The sequence below is a fragment of the Thunnus maccoyii genome, chromosome 18 (genome assembly GCF_910596095.1).
Source record: "Thunnus maccoyii chromosome 18, fThuMac1.1, whole genome shotgun sequence".
In the NCBI taxonomy this organism is placed as follows: Eukaryota; Metazoa; Chordata; class Actinopteri; order Scombriformes; family Scombridae; genus Thunnus; species Thunnus maccoyii.
The window spans coordinates 27762030-27787256 of record NC_056550.1 but is presented as its reverse complement, the minus strand read 5'-3'; the positions used below and the strand labels follow the sequence as shown (position 1 = coordinate 27787256).

The window sequence follows — 25227 nt, the reverse complement described above, 5'->3', positions numbered from 1 at the left end:
GAGCTGTACATGTTTTAATTGATGAAGCATCATAACAGTTTTCAAACATTTGCATAGTTTTTTTATGATCTCTAACAATATTCTGGTGATTTTGGATGAACGCACATAAAACAGTTTTTGTCCTCTGTGCGAATCTTAAAAGTGAAACACCACAAGAATCCAGCATAGTTTGAAGTTTATAAAGTGCTAATGCAACCTCACAGCGAGTCTCTGCTGCGTTTCTAAATCTAAAACACTATTTCAATCTAAAATACTTTATTTAAACATCCTAAAACTGCAGTATGACTGAGTAATACTAAGGAGAATAAATATTCTTGTCTTGGCAGCCAGCTGAGACACATCTAACTAACATCATTACTTCTAGTCATCTATCACCAGTGCAATTAAGACAGTTTGGACCTGAAGACCATCCTGTGATCTGACATGTAAAATATTAAAGTGCATCATGTGTTTCTTTGTGAAGGGACGAGCAGCTTCTTCTTTGTGACTGAGACTTTTCTTAGAGTCGGAGCTGCTCTGGAGACAGAAATGAACGATCTCACTTGTTGGAAGACACTTCAATTAAAGGACGTGTTCACAGTTTCTCAAATGTGTCTCAAAACAACAGTCAGGAGCCCAAACGAACAGTGAAACGTGTTTTTCTTGCACCTGACTGTGAACCTGCTGCTACTGGACGTAATCAAGTAATATTAAACTCAGTGTGAGTGTCAATCAGCGGCCACACAGCAGACATCAAAGCTACTATAAGTCTTCAAATCTTATTAATGGAGCAATCATTTCCAAAATGACCACCAGCAGACTTATTAGAGGGTCTGAAGTTACAGATTGACTCGGTATTTCTGGAGAGAAGTTGATGCCTATTGAAGGGGAGCCAGTTGGAGCAGCTAGCGGCCGTCAGCAGCACTTTAAGGTTCTTCCACATTGGCTGAAACTCTCTATAAAGCTCCATAAAGCACAGTAGAGCTGAAAAGATCTATTATAGCCACTTTAAGCCATAAAATCTGCACTGCTGTTTTGTACGGCTTATTAAAGCTTAATTCAACCAGTGAGATTATTTCTGTCTCGGAGGAGCTCTGCCTGCTCACTAAATCCAAAGGAAACTTTCCAACAAAGTCAAATGAGCTCAACAAACAAGCTGAAGTGTTGGACTGTTCCTTTAAAGAAGCTGCCTCCGTGTTGAGATCCTGATCCCAGACAACCAGCGGGGTTCCTCCGACCGGTTGAGCTCCTCCCGGGACCCCAGCAGTCAGAGGGGTCGAGGCTGATGCAGACCTGCTGTCTCTGGACTCAGAGCTGGACTGTGTGTCGCTTTGGAGGGACTCCAGTTTCCCAGAGAAGCCTGGACGGCTTTACGGTGAGCCAGTCTGTGTGTGATGGAGAATCCGGCGTTTCCCTCCAGCTGGGACAGAACCACCAGCACCTGTCTGAGAGAGAAACACACCTGCATCACATCCACCTCACTTTAAAGGATAAGTCTGCTGATAGTCTAGATCTTTCTCCCGTGTTCACATTTATTTCCTCCTGTTTGAGTAATGTTTGCTGCAAAAAGTGTCACAGTCTGTAGGCCTCCACAGTGACGTCTTCAATTAGCTTTTTCTGTCCAAAAGCGACAGATATTTAATTTACTGTCACATATGACAAAGTAAATCCTCATGTTTTCTTGTGAGGAAGCTGAAACTTGACAATATTTGGCTTTTTTTGCTAAATGAAAGTTCATTATTGGTCCTGAACAAGTTGTTTCTCTGCGATCTCTGTCCTCACATCTCAGCACACATGCAAAACAAGAAATCCAGGTGTCACCTTTGACCCTGCATTCAGTCATCAGCTGTAGTTTTTTTCACAGGTCGACGGTGATCTGGAGACAGTTTTACTGCTTCTATTACCTCACGTCTCGACTTCTGCATCTCCCTTCATGTGGGAGTCAGTCAGTCATCCCTCTCTGGTCTGGATGTGGTTCAGAATGAAAACTAACCCTAACCCACTATTGTGGGTTGGGAGGGGAGGGAACCTTTGTTAACTACAGGGTGATCAGTATCTCAAACATCCAGTCCAATAATGGATTTTTCAGCAAACTAATTGAATAAGTATCACCACAGTAAATGTTCAAACAGTCTCCTATCTGTTAAGTTGAAAGGTATCGGTATCGTCAAACAGTTTATTATCATGAAGATATGAAGATATGTATTCAATCTGCTCATTTGAGAAAATGAACACAACTTTATTTGATCTTAATTGCTTGAAGAATCCCTAATAATCATCTGCCCTGTTGTCAATTATGTTTTGACAGATCAATATTAGTATCAGCTTTTACGGGAACGTTTTAAATCTGTTGCCCCCCTCACGTTATGGTGGGATATATTATTATGTTATTATACTTTGTTATTTTGTCTTGTTATTGTAACAAATTCTGTTATGTTTTTTCTTTGGAAATAAAAACAATTGATAACAAAAAAAAAACCTTCAGAGAATCACTGTTGAGTCTCTTCAATTTTTAACAGCATGATAAAATTGTTAACTTTGTATTAACTGAGTATTTTACATGTTTCTGTAAAGCTCTTTGTTTTTAAATGTGCTCTATAAATGAATTTGACTTTTTGCTTGAAAGACGACTGAAAAAATTATTCAGTCTCCAGTTTGTTTGATAAAATATCCAGCTGCTGTTTGCTGTTTTAGGAAATTACTGAACCTTTTTTAAAAATGAAACTATATATGCATCAGCTGTTTTTAAAGCCCTTCAGTAAGAACCGACGGGCTCGGAGTAGAGAAAGGAGGAAAGTACAAAGATGTTTAAAGCGAACCTGTGCAGAGGAGGGATGCTGTCGATGGTTTTGAGGCTGCTGCGTGTCGACACCACGTTGAAGCTGTCGCTGCAGTCGCAGGACACGTGCAGGTGATGTCTCGGGTGTCTGTTTTCCACCATGACGATGAGTCCTGCCCAGCCGTGCGTCAGGTAGTAACAGGTCATCCCCTCTCGACCCTGATGGAGACGACACGTGTTAATCTCAACCACAAACATTTAAAACATCCTCATCAGGGATGTTTTCACTTCCTGAGCTGCAGCTGATACATGACTGTGTTATTTATTTTATGTATTTCTAATGGACTTTGTACAATATTACACATAAATTAGATTTAGATTAAATTAGATTCAGCGTTGTTATTGCATGCAGAAGGTAACAGCACAACAAAATGCAGTTAGCATCCATTAACAGTAGCTAGAAACCAGATATAAGTAGATAAATAAGATGAACAAAACAGTACATACAGTAGAATGAGTCAGACATATTATATAATATAGATAACATTAATTATGTTGTGTACAACATATGTATACTGAATATTGTCTATGTTAATGGTAAATATTGATAGAGTGCAAGATAAATGTCGCTATTTGAAGAATACGGAAGCTCAGAAGAGTAAATGACTGTAATTATTTTATTTTAATATCTTGAGATTGTGATCTCTCAAAAATGGCTTTTATTTTTTCTAAAATAATTATACTGTTCTCATTAACTCTGTTAAACTCTGATAAATTTAAACTTGTTGTATTTCACATATTCCAGTAGAGAAGTTATTTTCAACACTAAAACAAGATACAGGAAACTTGATTCTTTAAAGTTTTACAGAGAAAATGTAGAAAATCGGTGGCGCGATTGTAGCATCAAAAGCAAATAATTGCAAACTGAATATAAAATAATCTTTTTATAGGAACAAATGTTCTCATTTTACAGCTATAAGAGGGTCTGAAGTGCCAAAATCTTTTATCAAAATTACCTGAAATTTTCTTGCTTTTTACACCCACAAGAACCTCTCATTATACAATCAACAGTGAAACATTATTTTAAATATTAGTTTTTAATCTAATAAGATGAATCCTGACAAATTCAAATACATTTGCAATTAAATATTTATGAGTAAAATAAGCAGAGAATAAACCAAACAAAAAGACTCTTATGATGCGTTCAGGAGCTTCTTGTAAACACTTTTACCGGCAGGATTTTGCCCTTGAAAAACATAAAGTTGTAAATTTCAGTTGTAAACTCGGCAAGAGATCGAGTGTTAACGAGTGAAGAAAACAATTAGTGAGCTCAGAGACTGATTGGATATAAAACGGACCCAGCAGTGATCTAATGAAGTTAATGTGTTGTTACCTCGTGTCTCTCTCCTCTGGTCTCCGTCAGCTGGATGATGGCGTCGGCGATGGTCGTGTTAACGGCCGTCACTTGTTCCACCATCAGCAGTCTGGAGCTGTAGACGGCCAGCATGTAACCAGACGCCTCCGATCTCACACCGCTCACTGAAAAGACAAAACAACAGATCTAAAAAAAAAAACTGTCTTCATGTTTCGAAATGACGTCAGTCGTGATGAATAATATGTGATCTGAAGCTTGATGTATAATTAAGAATCAGGCAGTTTCGGTCTATTTGTAGCTGTTAGCCTGAGTAACATCTTATAATGTGGTATAAGACACTTTTTTGCATTTGTCCTTTGACCCATTATTATATTTATACAATATTATACAATATATGTTTCCTGTGGTAAGAAAATATATATTTTACTAAAAATCAACCACCAGCAATGATCAGACAGTAGAAGGAAAGACTTTAAACAGGTCGGCTTATGGATGACGGACCCCAGTTATCAAACCAATTAAGGAAAATTTGACCCAGTAAAACGCTAAGAAATGACGTCATTATAGTTTCTCTGGGTTTGTGTGCAGAATATTTATATGTATGTTAGAGTTTTATGTGGTGCAAGAGAAAGAAAAAGATGTCTTTATAATTTAAAATAAAATAATAATTATTTTTATAACTCTACAGTCTGATGTGTCAGTGTGTAATGTGTTGGTCGTGGCTCGTAGTGGTGAACCTACAGAGAATTATCAGAGACTCTGCAGCTCCTCTCGGCTTTACGGAGCTTTATAGTGAGTTTCAGCTCGTTGTTTATCTGTCCGGCTGCAACTTTACTGTTCTGGTTCACTCTCAGCGTCTCATAGCGTCGTTTTCAGAGAAAAAGCTGTAAAAAGCCGCTGTACACTACCTGCTCAGCACCAAACGGCAAACAGACACAGTTAGCTGTAGACTAGCTGGTGAACATAGTGGAGCATTTAGCAGCTAAAGAGCCAGATATTTCCCTCAGGAGTTGGTAGAGAGTAAAAACAGAGCTAAAAGAGAGTGAATATTGGAGTCATCACTTGTTAAAACTGACTTTTATAAGAAAGACTTTTCTTAAATTGTAGCTATTGTTCTTTATCCAGTTCTAGTCTTATTATCTATGACCCTCATTGTTTTACTGTTTCATTCTGTGTTGTGTTTTTAGCATCTCTACCTTAAACTGTTTGGAAAAGTGCTACAGAAATACTGTTATTACTATTATTAAGTGATGTTCCTCAGTATATATTTCAGCATCTTTAATGTCTTTTAAATCTCTTCTTAAAAAATTCTTTGATCGGAAATCTTTTATGAATGTTTAATATGTTGCTGTGTTTTATTATCCAACTTCTGGCACTTTATATTTTTGTGTAACTTCATTTTATTCCTCTGTTTTCTTTCCTTTTTGTTTTTAATTGCTGTTTTTTATTTTTTATTTCTGTCAAACACTTTGTAACTTTGTTCACAAAAGTTCTATATAAATAAAGTTTATTATTATTATTATTATTATTATTATGATAAAATAAGCAGCCTGATTCTGGGGTTCTTACTGGTGCCCTCTGTGACGGCGCTGTGCCAGTGGTTGAAAGCGCAGCAGAGCACAGCGTATTCGCCCGGTTCCAGCATCACGTCGCAGCCCACGAACCTCCTCACCGAGCGCCGGCTGTGGGCCAGCAGGCGGCCCAGCGTCAGGGTGCCGCAGCTGTCGTACGCCACTCGAAACACCAACACACACAAATCCAGCAGGTGGCTCTCTGCTGTGTCCCACCGCCTGACGCCACCAGAGAGAGAAACACAGTCAGGATGTTTAGTTTAAACATGAATCAGTCTGAAGTCACTTTCACTCATTCTTTGGTTTCTTCATGTATCTCTGAGGCAGCTGACTAAACAGAAATGACTATTTAAAAAGGACACATATTCTGCACATTTCCAGCTCTATATTTATATTCTGGGGCTCTACTGGAATATCTTTTCCAGTTAAAAACTTCTTATTAATCCTCTACTGGTCCTTTATGCAGCCCCTCAGTTCAGCCTCTGTCTGTAAACAGGCCGTTTTAGCTCCTGTCTCTTTAAGGCCCCGCCTCCTGATGAGCCCACTCTGTTCTGATTGGTCAGCTTTAAGGAAGCTTCCTCCGGCTCCGGAGGCTACGTAAACAAACTACAATAGCAGGATTTCACTTCTTTTTCTCCTTCTTTACTCCAAATGTCAACTTCTCAAATCCGTCCGTACATGTTGGATGAATCACATCTGAAATATGAGAGTGAACAACACATGGAAACACCTTAGCAACCACCTTAACAACCAAGGTTACAGAACGGACGGCTGTTTATGGACATGAGTGACGAGCCAATGTCATCTCATCAGCAAGGTAGAAAAAAAACCGTCCCAAACAAAGCGTTCAGGTTCAGGTTCAAGCCCTGAGTTTTGTCTTGCAGGCAGCATTTCTACTGCATTTTTGGAACTTTGACCATGTTTAACATCCAACATCAGAACAGGAAATAAATAACAGAAAACCACAAAAAGCAGAACATGTCTCCTTTAAGAGTCACTTTTTGACCTTGTTTGTGACAACAAATATGATTTTAGTGACATTATTTAACAAGACTCAAAGTCTAAAACTTCTCTAGTGTTCATTACACTCAAGAAAAGAACATACAGCATATTGATGATTTAAGTACTCTTAGAACTTTTTCTGTAAAACGGTTAAAAGTGTGAAGTTTGTCCTGAGAGCAGCACTGTTCATCCTCTTTACATTCATGCTCTGTGACGTATACAAACGTTTCATCCTCTGCGGAGCATGAATGCACTTAGTAAATGACTTTTAGATTTTGACATTAGATGTTTCTTTGGTACGAATTGATGTCTGGCTATATGTGTATTTTCTTCCTCTTAAAGGACAAGTTCACAATTTTTCCAGTGTTCAATGTTCATTTGGGCTCCTGCATGTTGACAAAGACACACTTGAATAACTGTGAACGCGTCCTTTTGTGATTTCCTGCTATCTTTATACTGCAAGTGTTTATTTAACTTTATCAATAATCTCCATGCAGACAGAACATAACTCCGACATGTAGTAAGAGTTTTGTCACAGCAGCCTACAGCACATCTATAAATATCCTTTAACACTAATACAGCATGTTGATTTCTTGGCTTTTGTGTGTGTGTGTGTGTGTGTGTGTGTGTGTGTGTGTGTGTGTGTGTGTGTGTGTCGTACCTGCTGCCCTGCTGGAATAAAGCCAGCTCCATGGCCGTTCTCTCCAGCACCGTCATCGACACCACCGTCAGCGGGACGTCGGCTCCGCGGGGGAAAACACCCGGGACCCGAACCTCCTGCCAGTCTGAATGAATCTTACAGATATCCACTGAGTCAAAGTACCTGCCAGAGTCAAACACACACTCACAGACATGTATGAATGCATAAACACACACAATGCGGCTGTGCACAAGTGTTTGTTTCCTTTGAATTCATGTATTAGTGGAGTGTATGGAGGTAAAAGTGTGTTTTTACAATATAGGGATGTCCTTTCGTACAAATCAAACCATTTGTTTTTCTAAAATAAAAAAATGTAGTTTTTAAATGTCTAAACAAATAAAATATTCAAAATTATAATAAATAAATTGTCAGTATTCATAAAGTGCTGTGTGTCATTATTATTATGGTCAAGCTAATAAAACGCTTTAAATGTGACTAAAGTGAGTATATCACATAGTTTGGACTGCGAATGTAAAATAAACAGAATTTCAGCAGCTTCAATCAATAAACGCTTGTTGTAGTTTTGTGACTCCTGATCCACCAACCTGATGAAATCCCAGAAGTCCATCCAGAACAGGCCGTCCTCGGCTCGCTGGGCGCAGAGCTCCTTCTTTAGGTGTGGAGGCCAGTTCGGCCAGTCGTCCGCCCACGGTCCGGTCCAGGAGAACCGACCCCACGGGTTCCTCAGCTGCACTAACCTGAAACAAGATGGTAGATACTGCAATATACTGTATGTATTATAACAAATACTTCTCAAAATACAGTATGAATGATTCAACTTATAGTTAAGAAGTTATATGCAGCAGTGAAAGAAGAACTCAAAGCCTTTACTTCAGTAAAAGTACTAATACAACGATGTAAAAATACTCCATTACAAGTAAAAGTCCTGCATGAAAAATCCTACTAAAGTAAAAGTACATAAGTATTATGAGCTTGATATAGTTAAAGTATTGCAGTAAAAGTACATAAGTATTATGAGCTTGATGTAGTTAAAGTATTGCAGTAAAAGTACATAAGTATTATGGGCTTGATGTAGTTAAAGTATTGCAGTAAAAGTACATAAGTATTATGAGCTTGATGTAGTTAAAGTATTGCAGTAAAAGTACATAAGTATTATGAGCTTGATGTAGTTAAAGTATTGCAGTAAAAGTAGTGGTTTGGTCCCTCTGACTGATATATTATTATATATGACATCATTAGATTATTAATAGTGAAGCATCAGTGTTAGAGCAGCATGTTACTGTTGTAGCTGCTGGAGGTGGAGCTAGTTTACACTACTTTATATACAGTTAGCTAGTTTAGTCCAGTGGTTCCCAACCTAGGGGTCGGGCCCCTCCAAAGGGTCAGCAGATAAATCTGAGGGGTGGTGAGATGATTAATGGGAGAGGAAAGAAGAAAAAACAAAGTTCTGATACACAAATCTGTTTTCAGTTTTTGGACTTTTTCTCTAATCTTTGATTTTTGCTGAAACATTTGGTGAAATACAAATACCTCAAAATTGTACTTAAGTACAGTACTTGAGGAGTTACTTTCCACCACTGGCTATGTGTGAGGTAACATTATAGAGATTTTAAATTTAGGAAAAATAGAACACTGGTATCAGAAGAGGAGTTTTAGGATCTGTATTGAGGGAGAAAAAGTCAGATTGGTCAGATTTTCCTCCTCAGCTTGTTTTTCCAGATGTGTAAAACGTTGTATAAAACCTTCTGTGTCTCTAGAAGGAGCTCTGTGAAAATCTGAAAAATAACCTCAAGTGATGTCACCAATCTCTACTGTTCAGTAATTGAGTTGAGTTGCATTATGGGTAATGTAGGCGCCAGTTTTTGCATTGATTTTCATCAACTGTCTGTGGAAAAAAGGATCAAAAGACGCACAGAAAGTTCTCAGACCTCCTGCAGCATAATCCATCTCTGCTGTCAAACCAGCTGCCCTAAAAAATATGTGATTAAACATACTGTATGTCACATTATCACCCTCTTAAAACCTCAGAAGCAGTGTCTCTGGGTGTATTTTGGTGAAATGATGACACGATGATGTGGAAGAGCGTATGGATGGTGACACTAAAAGGATTTGGTGTGTGGCAGCACTTCAAGGCATGTTTACGCTGTTTTCTGCTTCCATTAGCGGAGGAAGAAAGCAATGATGACTATTCAACCTACATGTACACTCTTAGAGAAAAGCTGAATCTTCAATCACAAAATAGGCGACAAAAAAGCCATGAACGCTCACCTGTGACTGTCCACATCACGCACATCGAGGACAGAGTAGGCGTGTCGAGGACGTAAACCCAGAGACTCGTACTCCGTGTCGTCCACCTTCATGTTACCTCCTCCGCAAGATGCACCCATGAGGAAACTAGCAGCACCAAAGAGAGTTAGGATTAGTATAGACCTGTTATCTCCCGTTGGATCGGTTCTCTTCCCTGATGCTCACCCTGCTTCTTTAGAGCTCAGCATTTTGGCCCAGATGAGATCTGTGTCAATGGGGTCCTCCTTGGGGTTGGTGGTGCTGACCTGGAGGGCCAGCGACTCGCAGGGGGCCCCGGTCAGCGTGGAGAGGCCCTCGATAGCGCGGCCCGCCTGCAGAGCAAAGTAGGAGCCGTGTAGCTTGGCCAGCGCTTTTTCAATCAGAGCCACCCAAAGCTGCTTCCGCTGCGCCTGGTGACGGAAAATGACAAGAAAAAGGATCGAGAGAAAAAGCCTCAGACAAGAAACACTCATACGAACGAGATCTGAACTCTTAATCTGAGGTACAAACAAAATTCAAGAGCGGTTCCAACCTGTAATACGAGTCATTAACAGATACAGCAGTCACTCATTTCACCTGAAATCATAGTGCATTAAAGGACATGTTCACAATTATTCAAGTGTGTCTATAACCAGCAGTCAGGTGTCCATATGAACAGTGAAAGAGGTTTTCCTCGCTGTAATCATTCCTCCTGTTCATACTGGATATTAAAAGATCCTTCAAATGTGCTTTCAATGGAAGTGATGGAGGCCAAAATCCACAGTGTGTCCACACAGTCATTTAAAAGTTGATGTGAAGTTGATCTGTTGAGCTGCAGGTGGAAGTATAGTAACAAAAAGAGGGACTTTGGCTTTAAAAAGACTGTAACATTGAAAGATGTCTACTTGATTTGACTCATTTGGACGACTGACTGTTGTTTCAAGACTGACTTGAAAAATAGTGAACTCGTTATTGAATCTAAACACATTTCTAGTTTAAATATGATTAACTAAAATAAAACATTTTAATAAGACAAAACTTAATGCACAAATTAATTCACCAGAGACTGTAAGCTAGGCTAACTGCTAACCCGTATAAACCAGCAGTTTCAACAACCATGTTGCCTGATGTTCTCTGGACAGCAAATTGGATTATAAACTTCCATCAGTGCTGCTCACTCGTTGACATGCAAAAACTGAGACATACTTTTCTCTCTAAATGTACTTTTATACACTGTGCTGCTAACTGCTCATTCCTTTTTTGTTTTGTTTTGTTTTTTCTCTTGGGATTTATATGTTTTTATCTTTTTTTATAAGGGAATTTTTAGATATACAGTACATATTTATCCTTTCTGTTGTTGTTGCACTGCTGTGGGAGGAACAGCATTTTGTTTTTTGTTTGCAAATAAACAAGAAAATGACAATAAACTAAATCTTGAATCTTGAATCTTGAATATCATCATTATAGCTGCCAATTTACTGTTTATTTTTTTTTACAGCTGCTCAGTGTCTCCCTGTCCAGCATCATGTTGTGTTGCAACTGACAGTGTAACATCAGCTACTGTAGGCTGTAATAGTCTCTCCTCTAATATCTGTGTGACGTCACATGATGCCTCTCATATGAGTCAGAGCGCTTTGCTTTAGAAAGATGTTTTTTTAGCATCTAACTTCATGTCAAAGTGTTTCCTCTTTATTTATGTTACACTATGATGACACATCGTAGGCAGCTGCACTATTAAGTACAGTGTATTTTTTCCTGTATCACTGTATTTTGCATTTACTGACACCACTCTTGGTTCATCTTGTATCAACATGAAAAAGCAGTAGTAGTTAAGTGTTAAAAAAGCACCTTTTCGCCTTCAAGTTTCATTCTATACATTGTTTTGAAGCACAAAGTCATTTTTGGTGTAATTAGGTGACATATTTACTGCAGATTTAGTGTTTAGAGTTGTATGTTTGACCTGAGAGAAGAGGAGGTGGCTGTTCTCGTCACATGGCAGCATGTCGTCCACGAGCACTGTGGTCCACGAGCCGTCTTTGCAAAGTCGCACCTGATAGGCTCCCTCAGGACACATCGACCGGGTCACCATCACTTTCTCCACCAGCTCAGGACGTTCAGCCAGAACAGCCAAGGCACTCAGGAACCTGATCCCCCAAAACATGAATCCATCTGGGGTTTAAAAGAATACAGCTGCTGTCCTCTGCAAAGGAGCCAGAAACTCTACAGCTGCAGGGTTCAAATGTAAGAACATCACATGTATATATATTTTGAGTTGGCTCACCAGCAGTTACCCAGAAGTCCCTGCAGGATGTCTGATGGGCGCAGTGTGCGGAAAACAGACCACTTAACCCCACGCTCTCTGAAGTTGCAGCAGTTGATTTCTTGAGGGCGAAGCCATTTTTTGACCCGTTGTTGGACGCTGTCATCCGCCGGGAAGCCAACGGACTTTGGACCTGGAGGGAAGCTGTCATCCACAAACGTCACTGCGTTCTGTGAGACGGGTTGAAAAGTTGATAGAAAACAGCAGGACATCAAGTTCAACTTTCTTTTACAATTTAATTCCACAGGCTGCTTCAAATCCATGATCCACTTTCAGAGACTCTAAGACCAAGAAATTAATTGTTTATAGTGAATGGTTAGATTTTGCTCTTTTAGGGATCTTTTTTTCTTTCAGAGCTCCTTAAAGAGCAGAAACTTCTGATTCAGTTAGCTACCAAACACATACATGACATTTGATCTTAGTTCAATGGTTCAATTTATTGATCCATAAGAACCTGGAAAGTACGGCGCTCCCGTCCTAATCAACCAACGCTGATTACTGAAATGCAGTAAATAAATTAAATTACCACAAATGAAACATCCGTGAAAACAACATGAAAATAAAAAAATCATAAAAAATGTAGAAAAAACAAGCAATAATATCAAAGTTAAATCGATTAAATCCCAATTTACCTCCTTACAAAGTTCTGGTTCTACTTAAAGTTGATAAGAAGTGTCAGATTATAAAGGTTATAAAGGTTATAAAGGTTGTAAAGGTTATAAAGGTTATAAAGGTTATAAAGGTTGTAAAGGTTATAAAGGTTGTAACGTTTGTAAAGTTTGTAAAGGTTATAAAGGTTATACAGATTATACAAGTTATACAGGTTGTAAAGGTTATAAAGGTTGTAAAGGTTATAAAGGTTATAAAGATTGTAAAGATTGTAAAGGTTATAAAGGTTATAAAGGTTATAAAGGTCGTAAAGGTTATAAAGGTGATAAAGGTTGTAAAGGTTATAAAGGTTGTAAAGGTTATAAAGGTTGTAAAGGTTGTAAAGGTTATAAAGGTTATAAAGATTGTAAAGGTTGTAAAGGTTGTAAAGGTTATAAAGATTGTAAAGGTTGTAAAGGTTATAAAGGTTATAAAGGTTGTAAAGGTTATAAAGGTTGTAAAGGTTGTAAAGGTTATAAAGGTTATAAAGGTTGTAAAGGTTGTAAAGGTTGTAAAGGTTATAAAGGTTATAAAGGTTGTAAAGGTTGTAAAGGTTATAAAGGTTATAAAGGTTATAAAGATTGTAAAGGTTGTAAAGGTTATAAAGGTTATAAAGGTTGTAAAGGTTGTAAAGGTTGTAAAGGTTATAAAGGTTGTAAAGGTTGTAAAGGTTATAAAGGTTGTAAAGGTTGTAAAGGTTGTAAAGGTTATAAAGGTTATAAAGGTTGTAAAGGTTATAAAGGTTATAAAGGTTGTAAAGGTTATAAAGGTTATAAAGGTTGTAAAGGTTGTAAAGGTTGTAAAGGTTATAAAGATTGTAAAGGTTGTAAAGGTTATAAAGGTTATAAAGGTTGTAAAGGTTGTAAAGGTTGTAAAGGTTATAAAGATTGTAAAGGTTGTAAAGGTTATAAAGGTTATAAAGGTTGTAAAGGTTGTAAAGGTTGTAAAGGTTATAAAGGTTATAAAGGTTGTAAAGGTTGTAAAGGTTATAAAGGTTATAAAGGTTGTAAAGGTTGTAAAGGTTGTAAAGGTTATAAAGGTTATAAAGGTTGTAAAGGTTGTAAAGGTTGTAAAGGTTATAAAGGTTGTAAAGGTTTTAAAGGTTATAAAGATTGTAAAGGTTGTAAAGGTTATAAAGGTTATAAAGGTTATAAAGGTTGTAAAGGTTATAAAGGTTGTAAAGGTTGTAAAGGTTGTAAAGGTTGTAAAGGTTATAAAGGTTGTAAAGGTTGTAAAGGTTATAAAGGTTGTAAAGGTTATAAAGGTTGTAAAGGTTATAAAGATTGTAAAGGTTATAAAGGTTGTAAAGGTTATAAAAGTTATAAAGGTTATAAAGGTTGTAAAGGTTATAAAGGTTATAAAGGTTATAAAGGTTATAAAGGTTGTAAAGGTTATAAAGGTTGTAAAGGTTATAAAGGTTATAAAGGTTATAAAGATTGTAAAGGTTATAAAGGTTGTAAAGGTTATAAAGGTTGTAAAGGTTGTAAAGGTTATAAAGGTTGTAAAGGTTGTAAAGGTTGTAAAGGTTATAAAGATTGTAAAGGTTATAAAGGTTGTAAAGGTTATAAAGGTTGTAAAGGTTGTAAAGGTTATAAAGATTGTAAAGGTTATAAAGGTTATAAAGGTTGTAAAGGTTATAAAGGTTGTAAAGGTTGTAAAGGTTATAAAGGTTATAAAGGTTGTAAAGGTTATAAAGGTTGTAAAGGTTATAAAGGTTGTAAAGGTTATAAAGGTTATAAAGGTTATAAAGATTGTAAAGGTTATAAAGGTTGTAAAGGTTATAAAGGTTATAAAGGTTATAAAGGTTGTAAAGGTTATAAAGGTTATAAAGGTTGTAAAGGTTGTAAAGGTTATAAAGGTTATAAAGATTGTAAAGGTTATAAAGGTTATAAATGCCTTGCTGCTGCTGTGTGTGAATATTACTGGATGTTTCTGTTAGCTGGTGGCCAAACAGCTGATGAGCCACTAATGATGAGGCATGAATCCAGACGCAGCTTCAAGCCTCCACCTGAACTAATGCTAAGATCCATTTTTTGTATAACTATAAGATTAGTGGTGGCAACCGATAATTTTCATTTTTCTCCATTCATCGATTAGTTGTTCGATCCATAAAATGTAAGAAAATGGTGAAAATTTTCAATCACTTTTTCCCAAAGTCCAAGATGACGATGTCTTGTTTTGTCCACAGCCCAAAGATATTCAGTTTACTGTCAGAGGACTAAAGAAACCAGAAAATATTCACATTTAAAGGACGGGTTCACAATATGTGTGTCTTAAACCAACAGTCAGGTGTCTATATGAGCAGTGAAAGAGGTTTTCCTCGCTGTAATCATTCCTCCTGTTCATACTGACTATTAAAAGATCCTTCAAATGTGCTTTCAATGTAAGTGATGGAGGCCAAAATCCACAGTGTGTCCACACAGTCATTTAAAAGTTGATGTGAAGCTTATATGAGGCTTCAGCAGTCTGACTAAGTCATATCAAGTGGATATCTGACACATTTACAGTCTTTTTACACAGAAGGAGGACTGTGGATTTTGGCCTCTATCACTTATATTGAAAGCACATTTGAAGGAGATCTTTTAATAGTCAGTATGAAGAGGAGGAATGATTACAGCAGGAAAACCTCTTTCACTATTCATATGGACACTTGACTGTTTTTTTAAGACAGACATGAAAAACTGTGAACCCATAATCAGAAAATTTGGGCTTTTTTTGTTTGAAAATAATAACTAATGGTTGCAGCTCATTTCTCAGCAGATACTCAGTCTGAGCCGTATACGAACCTGTCTGCAGAAGCTGACGATGTTCTCCCACAGCTCTTTGGCCTCTCCTTCATCACTCTGTCGCAGCGCCTCCACCAGCATGCTCTCCTTCCTCTTCGGGGACAGCGCTGGTCGCAGCTGGGTGGCGTGTTGCTGAGGAGTGTGACAGGCCAGGCAGTGTTTGGCTTTGACCTTGTTAATGAGAGTGCAAGCAGGACACGACCACTCCTCCGTCCTGTTAACCACGCAGGGTGGGAACGACACGGAGGCGCCTGATGCAGGTGACAGCGGAGACATCTCCTCCTTCAGGATGCTGAGCCGCCTGCTGGGCAGCAGCTCTGGCTGTGCAGACAGATGTGAAACAGAGAGTGATGAGGGAGAAGGACTGATGCTATGTGTCTGGTTGAGGCAGACGTCTGGAGGCGGCACCTCTCTGCGACTGCAGGGGACGGGATTGTTATGACTGAGCGCTGAGGAGTGTGTTTGCGGATGTGAGGCTTCCTTCGGTAAACACTCTCCTCGGGTTGATATGGAGAGTGATAGAGCCCCCGCTGCGGCTTCTGGCTGCTGTGCTGCCGTCTGTCTGCAGACTTCAGGCATGAGCAAGGCCTCAGCAGGGATCTGAGGGAGAGACAGTTTACGTGGTCCGCCACAAGCCGAGCAGGACATGGAGGTAGGAGTGTTCTGCAGAGTGCACCTCAAACAATCCCAAACCAGGCTGCTGCTGTCTGCATCTCCCCCCTGTTTTCTGTTCTGCTGCCTGCACTGTTCTGTCGACAGTGTCTGGGAGGGCCTCAGGGGCCCGGAGCAGCTGCTGGAGCGCTGAGGCCGAGGCTGCTCTTCAGAGGAATCCGGCGTTCCAGAGTAGCCGCAGAGGGAGCAGGACACACTGTCGCGGGGGTTGGCCAGCGTGCAGCGTGGGCAGGACCAACCCTCCCTACTGGTCCCCTGACACATCCAGCGGGTGTCAGATCTCCGCCGAGGGGCTTCACAGATGGAGCAGCGGGGGGCCCCGGCGGCGTTGAGGAAGGTGCAGCAGCCGCATGCCCACTGGCTCCTCTGCATGGGCATCGAACCAGAAGAGAAACTGGACAGAAAACACACAACATGTTTGACCTCAAATCATCATCCTGGACTCATTCAGCACATCTTATATTATTGATTCACCTTCCAATCCTAAAGTTACAGATAGTAAGATATTGTGTAAAGTATTCATTTATTATACACATATAATAAATATACAGTTAATTTTGTTTAATATTCAGGTACATTTCTGCCTTGTCTAGCACCCTGTTCAATACTAAAATTACTGGACCTGAGCTCATTAGTGATTACAGCCCAGAGAGGTGAAGTATACACTCCATTTAATAAAATCCTCCCCAAATCCAAATTAATGAAGCGTGGGAAAGAGACGAGGCCATTCCAGCCGATCAAAGAGGAACAAGCGAGACCCTGGAGCTGAAGACTGCTGAATGACACATTAATCTTCTTACATTATGCAAAGAAAAAACCTCCCTCATATAAAACCAGTCTGATCACAAGTGATTATAGAAGGAAGAACATTTTCTAAAGTCACGACTTTTGCCCGAAGCTTCAAATCTGAATTTTAACAGATATAAACCTGCATGAAGAACATTCTGCTGGTCTAATTTATTGTCATGCATATATTGTAGCTGCTTTAATTTATTTATTATTTCATTTGTATTTATTTCATTCGATAGTCCTCTTTGCTTGTCTCTGTGCTGCTGTAACATGTGAATTTCCTCCCAGGGATCAATAAATACTTATTATAATAAATAATAAAATCTTATTATCTGATGATTTGATTACAGAACAGAGCAGTAAATTATTATTTTTATGACCTTGGAAGAGTTTTGGCATTCTTTGAGATAGTTTCTTAGAAAATGCTCTTGTTTGGGTTATTTTCTGTCATTTTGGCTTAACGACGGTCACATTTACTGAAATAATTATCACCACATATATGTGTTGATAGTAAATTTAATGCAGAATAATATCAGCAACGTCTTCAGCTGAACTCTGGTTTCAAGTGTAAAATCCCTGAAGGAGAAAAAGGCCTCTGAAGATGAAGACGAGGGAAAAAAATCCAAATATAAACGGGTGCATCGACGGTTCTTGCGTGTTTCTGTGGCTGCGGGGAGAAAATTAAAATGCATGAATATGGAAATGATCGAAGAAGCAGCACTGCAGTAACATAAACTGCTCTTCAACTGGTCCAAACACAGACTGTTAGACTGCAAACATCCACCATCTCCAGCAGTGGATTCAAGTACTGTATTCATTTTGAGGTACTTGTACTTTACTTGAGTATTTAAATGTTCTTCTACTCCGTTACACGTCTGCATTATTTCAGATTAAAGCAGCAGTTCCCAAACTTCACATAACATCAGTGTGTTGTTGTGTCTCCTGGTCATCATGTTTCTGTATCTGTGAGTGGTTTTCATTTCAAATAAATAAAATTTAAAGGTAAAATTAGAGGTAAAATTGCAATATTTCACAAAATAAATACAAATTAATGTATCAGAAGTTTGTTTTTTCTTCTTTTTCTACACGAACTATCATCTCACAGTCATTCAGATTTATATTGTGACTCTTATAAAGTCCTGAAGATCAAATAATTACAATAAAATGCTGCTTATGCACTGACTCGTCACTATTAATAATGTACTTTATTAGTATATTACTTTTAACACTAATAGTAAATTTACCTGCTAATACTTACCTGCTGTACTTTTACTTAAGTAGGATTTTAAATGCAGGACTTTTACTTGTAATGGAGTATTTTTGCACTGTGATATTTCTACTAAAGGATCTGAGTTCTTCTTCCACCACTGATGGTTTCTTACCTTCCAGCTGTTTCAGTCCTTTGTCTCACTGTTCTACATCTAAGATTCGTGTTTCCTCGTTGTGTTCGGAGGCTCGGACTGTAAATCAGGCCGGATTATCTGCTGTGGCATCCAGGGAGAAATTTAGATTTGAGGAGCCAGCAGCGGGACGTCTGTGTGGAGGCTGGCCCACATTTTCTAGCTGCTCCCTCTAAGTAGCTTGGCATCGAGCCTGAAGCCTCCGGCACAGTCCAACCTGGGCGGATTAATTCAGTGCAAACTGTCTCTGAGACGCAGGTGTTCCTGTTACCTGAGCTACTGGACACATCTGACATTCCTGGATTATCTCAAGTACTATGATTTTTTCTTTTAATCTGTGGTCTAAATGAATGAAACACCTCACTACTGTACTTAAATAGTTTCTCAGGAATTTGTGCTAAATGTTATCTGACATGTTATAGACAAAATACCAAAAAAATAATCAGAAGAATATTTGATAATGAAAATAATTGTTAGTTTCAGCCCTAAAGGACTGAATTCATCGTCCATGTGACATGATTGCATCACATAATTTCTGCAGATTTGTCAGCTGCACATTGATGCTCCTGTTTTATCCCAAAGCTGTTCTACTGGATTCAGATCTGATGACTGAACTCACTGTCATGTTTATGAAACCGGTCTGAGATGAGCTTTGCTTTGTGACATGATGCATTAACCTGCTGGGAGCAGCTATTAGAAGATGCTAAACTGTGGCCATAAAGGGATGAAAGCAGTCAGCAGTAATATTCAGATAAACTCAAAACATGATCGACTGGTATTAAGGGGCTCAAAGTGTGTCAAGAAAACTGTCCCCACATTCCAGCAGCAGCAGTCTGGACTGTTGACAGGAGGCAGGTTGGGATTTCTGGGAACAACTCCTTGATCAACAACGTGCCAACTATGCATCTTTCCTGCCTTTGACCCCTGCTGATTTGACCTTTTTGATCCTGTCTGAATGCAGCACCCCCTCCTGTTTTTGCCCCCTTGATTTCACCTACCTGAGAATGACCATGATGCTTTTTGAAAAACCTTATTTAAAATAGTTCTGTTTGTTTTGTTACACATCAAATGTTTATGCCAGGTTTCACAAACATTTGAAGTCATTTCCTGACCTCGTCCTGAAAACAAAATCCTTTTTTGTACATGATCGCGTCACTAAAACTCAACTTTATTTATAAACGGGGTTCAAGTTAAATTTAACACACTTACAGACCTTTAATACCACGTAGAAAGCTGTTTATAATTACAGTGACCGAAGTACAAAGTCAGTGTGATGGAAAAGCAAGAAGTATTCAAATATTTTAGTTAAAGGACGAGTTCACAGTTTATCAAGTGTGTCTTAAACCAACAGTCACTGAAACCTGTTTTTCTTGCTGTAATCATTCCTCCTGTTCATACTGACCATTAGAAGATCCCTTCATAATGACCTTACAATGGAAGTGATGGAGGACAAAATCCACAGTCCTCCTTCTGTGCAAAAATGTATTTCAAAGTTTATCTGAAGCTAATATGAAGCTTCAGCGTCCAAATGAGTCAAATCAAGTAGATATCTTTCAACGTTACAGTCTTTTTAGTGCCAAAGTTCCTCTTTTTGTTACTATACTTCCACCTGCAGCTCAACAGGGAAACACTGTCCGAGGAAACACAAAGAGGGAATTTGATGCTAAAAAGACTGTAAATGTGTCAGATATCCACTTGATATGACTAACTCAGACTGATGAAGCTGAATAGAAGCTTCACACAGACTTTTAAATGACTGTGTGGACACACTGTGGATTTTATCCTCCATCACTTCCATTGAAAGCACATTTGAAGGATCTTTTAATATCCAGTATGAACAGGAGGAATGATTACAGCGAGGAAAACCTCTTTCACTGTTACTATGGACACCTGACTGCTGGTTTAATGAGGGTTCTGGGTTTTACTGCAGTTTTATCCAGATAACTCAGTAAACATGTTTCTTGGAGCCTTTTCCTGATTTTACTTGTCAAACGATCCAGTTCTATAGTTTATAAGAAATACAGCTTAAAGGCCACTAAAGTCTACCCTGAAATGTTGTTTGATTACAATATGTATAAAAATGATTGATTATGATGATCTATAAATGTTATAATTGCACCTTTAATATGAGCAGACTGGATGTTTCATTGATTCTACGGTTGTGTGGACGTCTCGGACTTTGATATGTGGTCGATATAAAGCGAACCTCCTCTTATTAATTATTACTGTATCTCTGTCTGATATACTGTCTATATTGTGTCCAGTGTGATTCGTCTCTGCTGCCACATTGTCCCAACCTTCATCAGATTTGGCGCCAGCCAGGAGTCGAGTTACTCACTGACAGGAAATGTAACGCTGGCGGGGAAATCCCTGGTGGTTGAACTGTAGACGGCGGTCTGGAAACGCACACACGTGAGCTTTCCACTGGGAAGTCAGACCCTGCAGACCATCTGACATCCTGCTTTGATGCTTAGAGATTCAAATATGTTTTATTAATTGTAAAGAAAGCGGATCAACAGTAACATGTCAGCTGTATTGGTGGAGTTGTTTCGATCATACATTCGAAACCAGAGTCAAAACTCCATTTATATTTTCTCAGCAGCATCCAGATTAAAGGACAAGTTCACAATTTTCCATGTCTGTCTTGAAACAACAGTATTTCTGTCACCAGATCTGCTGCTGCTGTTATGAACCTGGATGACTAAACTGCATCATGACGTAGTTACACAGCTTTGTGCCAGTTTGATGAGTTTGAAGCTTTTTGGGATGTTTGTATGTCTGAAGCAACCAGCAAGTATCTTACAATGCTGCCGATGGCTTTTAGAAGCTACAACTGACTCTCATTCAATATGTTATTATATATGAGTCAGTGGATTTAGTTATTTAATTATATTTGTTGCTTTTACCTACCTCACTGTTTTTGTATTTTGATTTTTGTCAAGTGGCTGCTGTGAGAATCTATCTATCAGAATAAATTATTACATTTTTATGAAATATAATATTAGGCTTAATGGAAAAACGAGCATCTCACAGCAAAGGCCACACGTTTAATGAAGGAGGCCGTTATTCATTTCTTGTAACGAGCTTCGATGCGTCAGAATCTGTTGGATGGACTGATCAATGATGCACATTTGTTTTGCAGTAATTAGTGAGAGCAGCGTGTCACAACATCTCTGTTTCCTCAGAGGAGAATCAGAAACATCTGACTGTTCACACTCACGTTGTGTTAAAAAAGTGCGACAGACTCGTCTCGTCTTACCTGCGCTCCCGGTGCCTGCTGGGTCTGGGAAGTTGCCGAGGGATGAAGGTGCTGTGGCTGCTCCTCAGACATCCCATGATGGGGGAGGGGGGCAGCGCTGCACCCCGGGGGGCCGCGTCCCCCTCGGCCTCGTCAACGAGAGAGGAAGTGGAACTCCCCATGATGCTGCTGAATCAGGAGCCCTGCAGGATTTTATTATCATTAAAATAATACACATCAGTATTAGAACATGAAGCTTATTAAACATGTTCACAAGCAGCATCGATGTGTCCACGTTTTCTTTTCTTTTTGTGGCAAAATTATCACAATATCTTAGTTCATTTTTGACTCCATTTATGGGCAGAATTATTCAGGTTAAAATATTTATTTGGTTAAAGTTACTTTAGTTTAGTTTAACCTCAAGTTTGGGTCAAAATGCCTATACAGTCTATACAGTCTTCACATTCTCTTATGCAGTGACAAAAACAAGGCTTTTAGTATTTTCATATACTGTAAATAACTAAATACATTTACACAAGTACTTTACTTAAGTACAATTTTAAGGTGCATGTATTTCCATTCTATGCTGTTTCATACTTCTATTTAACGACATTTATAAAAGGAAATATTTCACTTTTTTCATTTGTCTGACAGCTTTTCTTTACTGCATAAGATTCAACATATAAAAAATATGATTAACTTGTAATGTATTAAATTATCTTATAGATTAAACTGCCAAACGCTATAAAAATGATTTAAAATGAGCCAGCTAACATTAAAAATACTCATTACACACTAATACGCCAGTAATAATAATCCAATAATAGAACTTTTGATACTTTAAGTGACACAAATTAGACCACAGAACCAAATCTGATAAGATTTTTGCTTTTAGATGTTTTATTACAGAAAGTGTCAGTCAAACATTCTGTCACTGTGTTACTGATGGATGGACCCCCTTGAACCCTCTCAACGACCCCTGGGGGTCCCCAGACCCCATTTTGAGAACCACTGCTGTAAGTACATTTTGATGATGACTTTTGTAAAACTATGAATGCAGGACTGATTGTATTTTTATATTTTTACAGTATATTTTGTGGTATTGTTACATCTGTCATCACCACACTGTCATAAAATGGATCATAAATAATTTATTGTAACACAACACTCATGATGTAAAACTGATATTTTGGACAAATATAAACATATTTTGACTCTGCTGGCTTCAAACTGAAGGCTTCTTTTCTGCTTCAGTTAAAAAAATGCACATTTACAGTCGAACCAACAGCGTTCAAAGCATCAGTGACATTGTTCAGACTGTTGTCAGAGTGGGTGTAGAAAGATGTGATGTATTGCTTATTTTTCCGTCTGCTGGCTTCAGCTCGCTCTCCGCTCTCACTACAGTTTTGTCCTTGAACAAGGACTTAAAGTCTCTCTGACCTCCGGAGCTTCAGACGCTCCAGATAAAGACAAACTCATTCTTACAACCTCAACATCTCACAGCATTTTTCTCCTTCTTTGTCTGGTTTGTCTTTTTCTGTCTCTAAATGAAAAAAAAATACCAATTGAAACATTAATAATTATAATCTTAACAATTATAATAAAATAATGTTTGTGTGGTTTGCATTCAGAATAACATGCATGCAAGTGAATTCCTCTGTACCTCAATGCAGATGCTTCCCTGCTGATACTGAAGTTCACATAGACTTTAGGTAACCTGGTGCACCTGCAGTACAGCTGGTGGCTGAGTGAGAAACTGCAGCGCAGCACGAGGACAATAAAACACACGGCAGCTGTGATCATCTGACTCACCTGACTGCAGACGGGACCGGCACCGGAGGAGGAGAGGGATGAATATTCCTGCCTGCTGCGTGAAATCTCCATGACTCCTCTTTAGTTTAAGCCCCGATATGCACAGTCACCACTGGTCCCTCCTCATCACTGCTCCTCCTCATCACTGTCAAGCTGCAGGGAGTATAAACCACTTCCTGTCACAAAATTCAATATAAAATCCCTCTTGACTAACATGAGTTGCTACTTCTTGTTTTGAGTTAAACAAAATCTGATTAATAAAAATGTAAGAAAAATACATTTCACTTTCTGCGTGTAGAAGCACCTCAAGCTGAAACGATGAGCTGATTAATCAATTAGTCTATTGACGGAAAATTAATTGGCAACCATTTTGATAATTGATGGTTTCAATCATTAAAAAAAGGCAAATATTCTCAGATTCCAGCTTCTCAAATGTAAAGATTTTATATTTTTCTTTGTCATTGATGACAGTAAATTGAATATCTTCAGGTTTTATAATCTTCTGTGACCTTCCTTACCGATATATACCAATACAGCGACGTAAAAATACTCCATAATATATATACTTTATATACAGTTAGCTAGTTTAGTCCAGTGGTTCCCAACCTAGGGGTCGGGCCCCTCCAAAGGGTCAGCAGATAAATCTGAGGGGTGGTGAGATGATTAATGGGAGAGGAAAGAAGAAAAAACAAAGTTCTGATACACAAATCTGTTTTCAGTTTTTTGGACTTTTTCTCTAATCTTTGATTTTTGCTGAAATATTGGATCATTTGAACATTTATTGAAATGAAAGCATGTGAGAAGTTTAGAGGGAAAAATCACTATTTGGTGGAGCTGTTAACAACTCATAGACATGTGAAATGTGACCCCGACTACACACTGCTTTTTGTAAGACGTCAAAAGACAAAAAGGTTGGAAACCACTGGTTTCATCTTTAACAATGTGTTGTATTTTAAAAGCTTGTTATATTATCCATTGTGTCAAATCTTCATCTGAAAAGTAACTAAAGCTGTCAAATAAATGTAGTGGAGTAGAAAGTACAATATTTCCCTCTGACATGTAGAAAGTAGCATCACATGGAAATACTCAAGTAAAGTACAAGTACCTCAAAATTGTACTTAACTACAATACTGGAGTAAATGTACTTAGTTACTTTCCACCACTGGTTTTAAGTCTTTAGCCTGTTGTTAGTCAGCAATAAAACTGTATCTTGGCCGTCAGTTGATGGTGTTCATGGTTATTTTGGAGACTGAACACGAGATGTTGCTACTTGCAGTTAATCCTTCAATCCGAATCAATCACACGTGATTGACATGTAATTTTTAATAAGATTTTTGAAATGCTTATTACAAAATGTGATATCATCAATGTGAAGATGTTTCCTTTTCAGTGGTAGAAAGTTACGCTATTTACTAAAGAACTGTACATGAAATACAGTTTTGAGGTACTTTTATGCAACTTTCTACTTCTACAACATTTCAGAGGAAAATATTATATCAGCCTACTTATTGCTACATATTGCACTACATTTATTTGACAACTAGTTATTAGATTAAGGTTTTAGATTTAAAAAAACATTTAAGAACATGAAAAAATACAGTATTTAAAATTAAACTAGTGTCCATTTTCGTCCATTTTGTGGCCGATTCAACACTCTGTTTACTAACTGAACAACATAAACAGTAAAGTTATCAGGACCAAGAACATTGGTGGAAAGGAACATTTAAGTACATTTACTCAATTTTGAGGTACTTTTTATGTATTTTATGTCAGTATTTCCATTTTATGCTTCTTTTAAACTTTTAAAGGGAAATATTGTACTTTTTAAGGTTAAGAACTGACATGAAAATAAAAAAATGAAATAAATATAATGATAAATATGATATGCAATGCATTGTTAAACATTAAACCAGTGGCTCCCAACCCTTAT

General features: G+C 38.2%; 1 protein-coding gene across 1 annotated transcript; it reads right to left on the bottom strand.

Moving 5' to 3' along the window:
* LOC121884448 (calpain-15-like) lies at window positions 1-23382 on the bottom strand. Its single transcript, XM_042393274.1, has 13 exons — window positions 23298-23382; window positions 21507-21688; window positions 15387-16452; window positions 11914-12122; window positions 11593-11776; window positions 9840-10063; window positions 9636-9761; window positions 7952-8104; window positions 7368-7529; window positions 5703-5923; window positions 4152-4297; window positions 2799-2977; window positions 1-1424 (listed from the first exon to the last, which is right to left on the bottom strand). The coding sequence occupies exons 2-13, from the start codon at window positions 21665-21667 to the stop codon at window positions 1247-1249; spliced, it is 3009 nt and encodes a 1002-aa protein (XP_042249208.1). The 5' UTR covers window positions 21668-21688; window positions 23298-23382; the 3' UTR covers window positions 1-1246.
* Between the last annotated feature and the right edge of the window lie 1845 nt (window positions 23383-25227).

Excerpts from the sequence above, each read along its gene's own strand:
- LOC121884448 (XM_042393274.1), bottom strand. The coding sequence starts at position 21,667 with ATGGGGAGTTCCACTTCCTCTCTCGTTGACGAGGCCGAGGGGGACGCG. Across the intron at positions 16,453-21,506 it reads AGCAGGCACCGGGAGCGCAG|TTTCTCTTCTGGTTCGATGC; the intron begins GTAAGACGAGAC and ends TTTTCTGTCCAG. Across the intron at positions 8,105-9,635 it reads CGTGATGTGGACAGTCACAG|GTTAGTGCAGCTGAGGAACC; the intron begins GTGAGCGTTCAT and ends ATCTTGTTTCAG.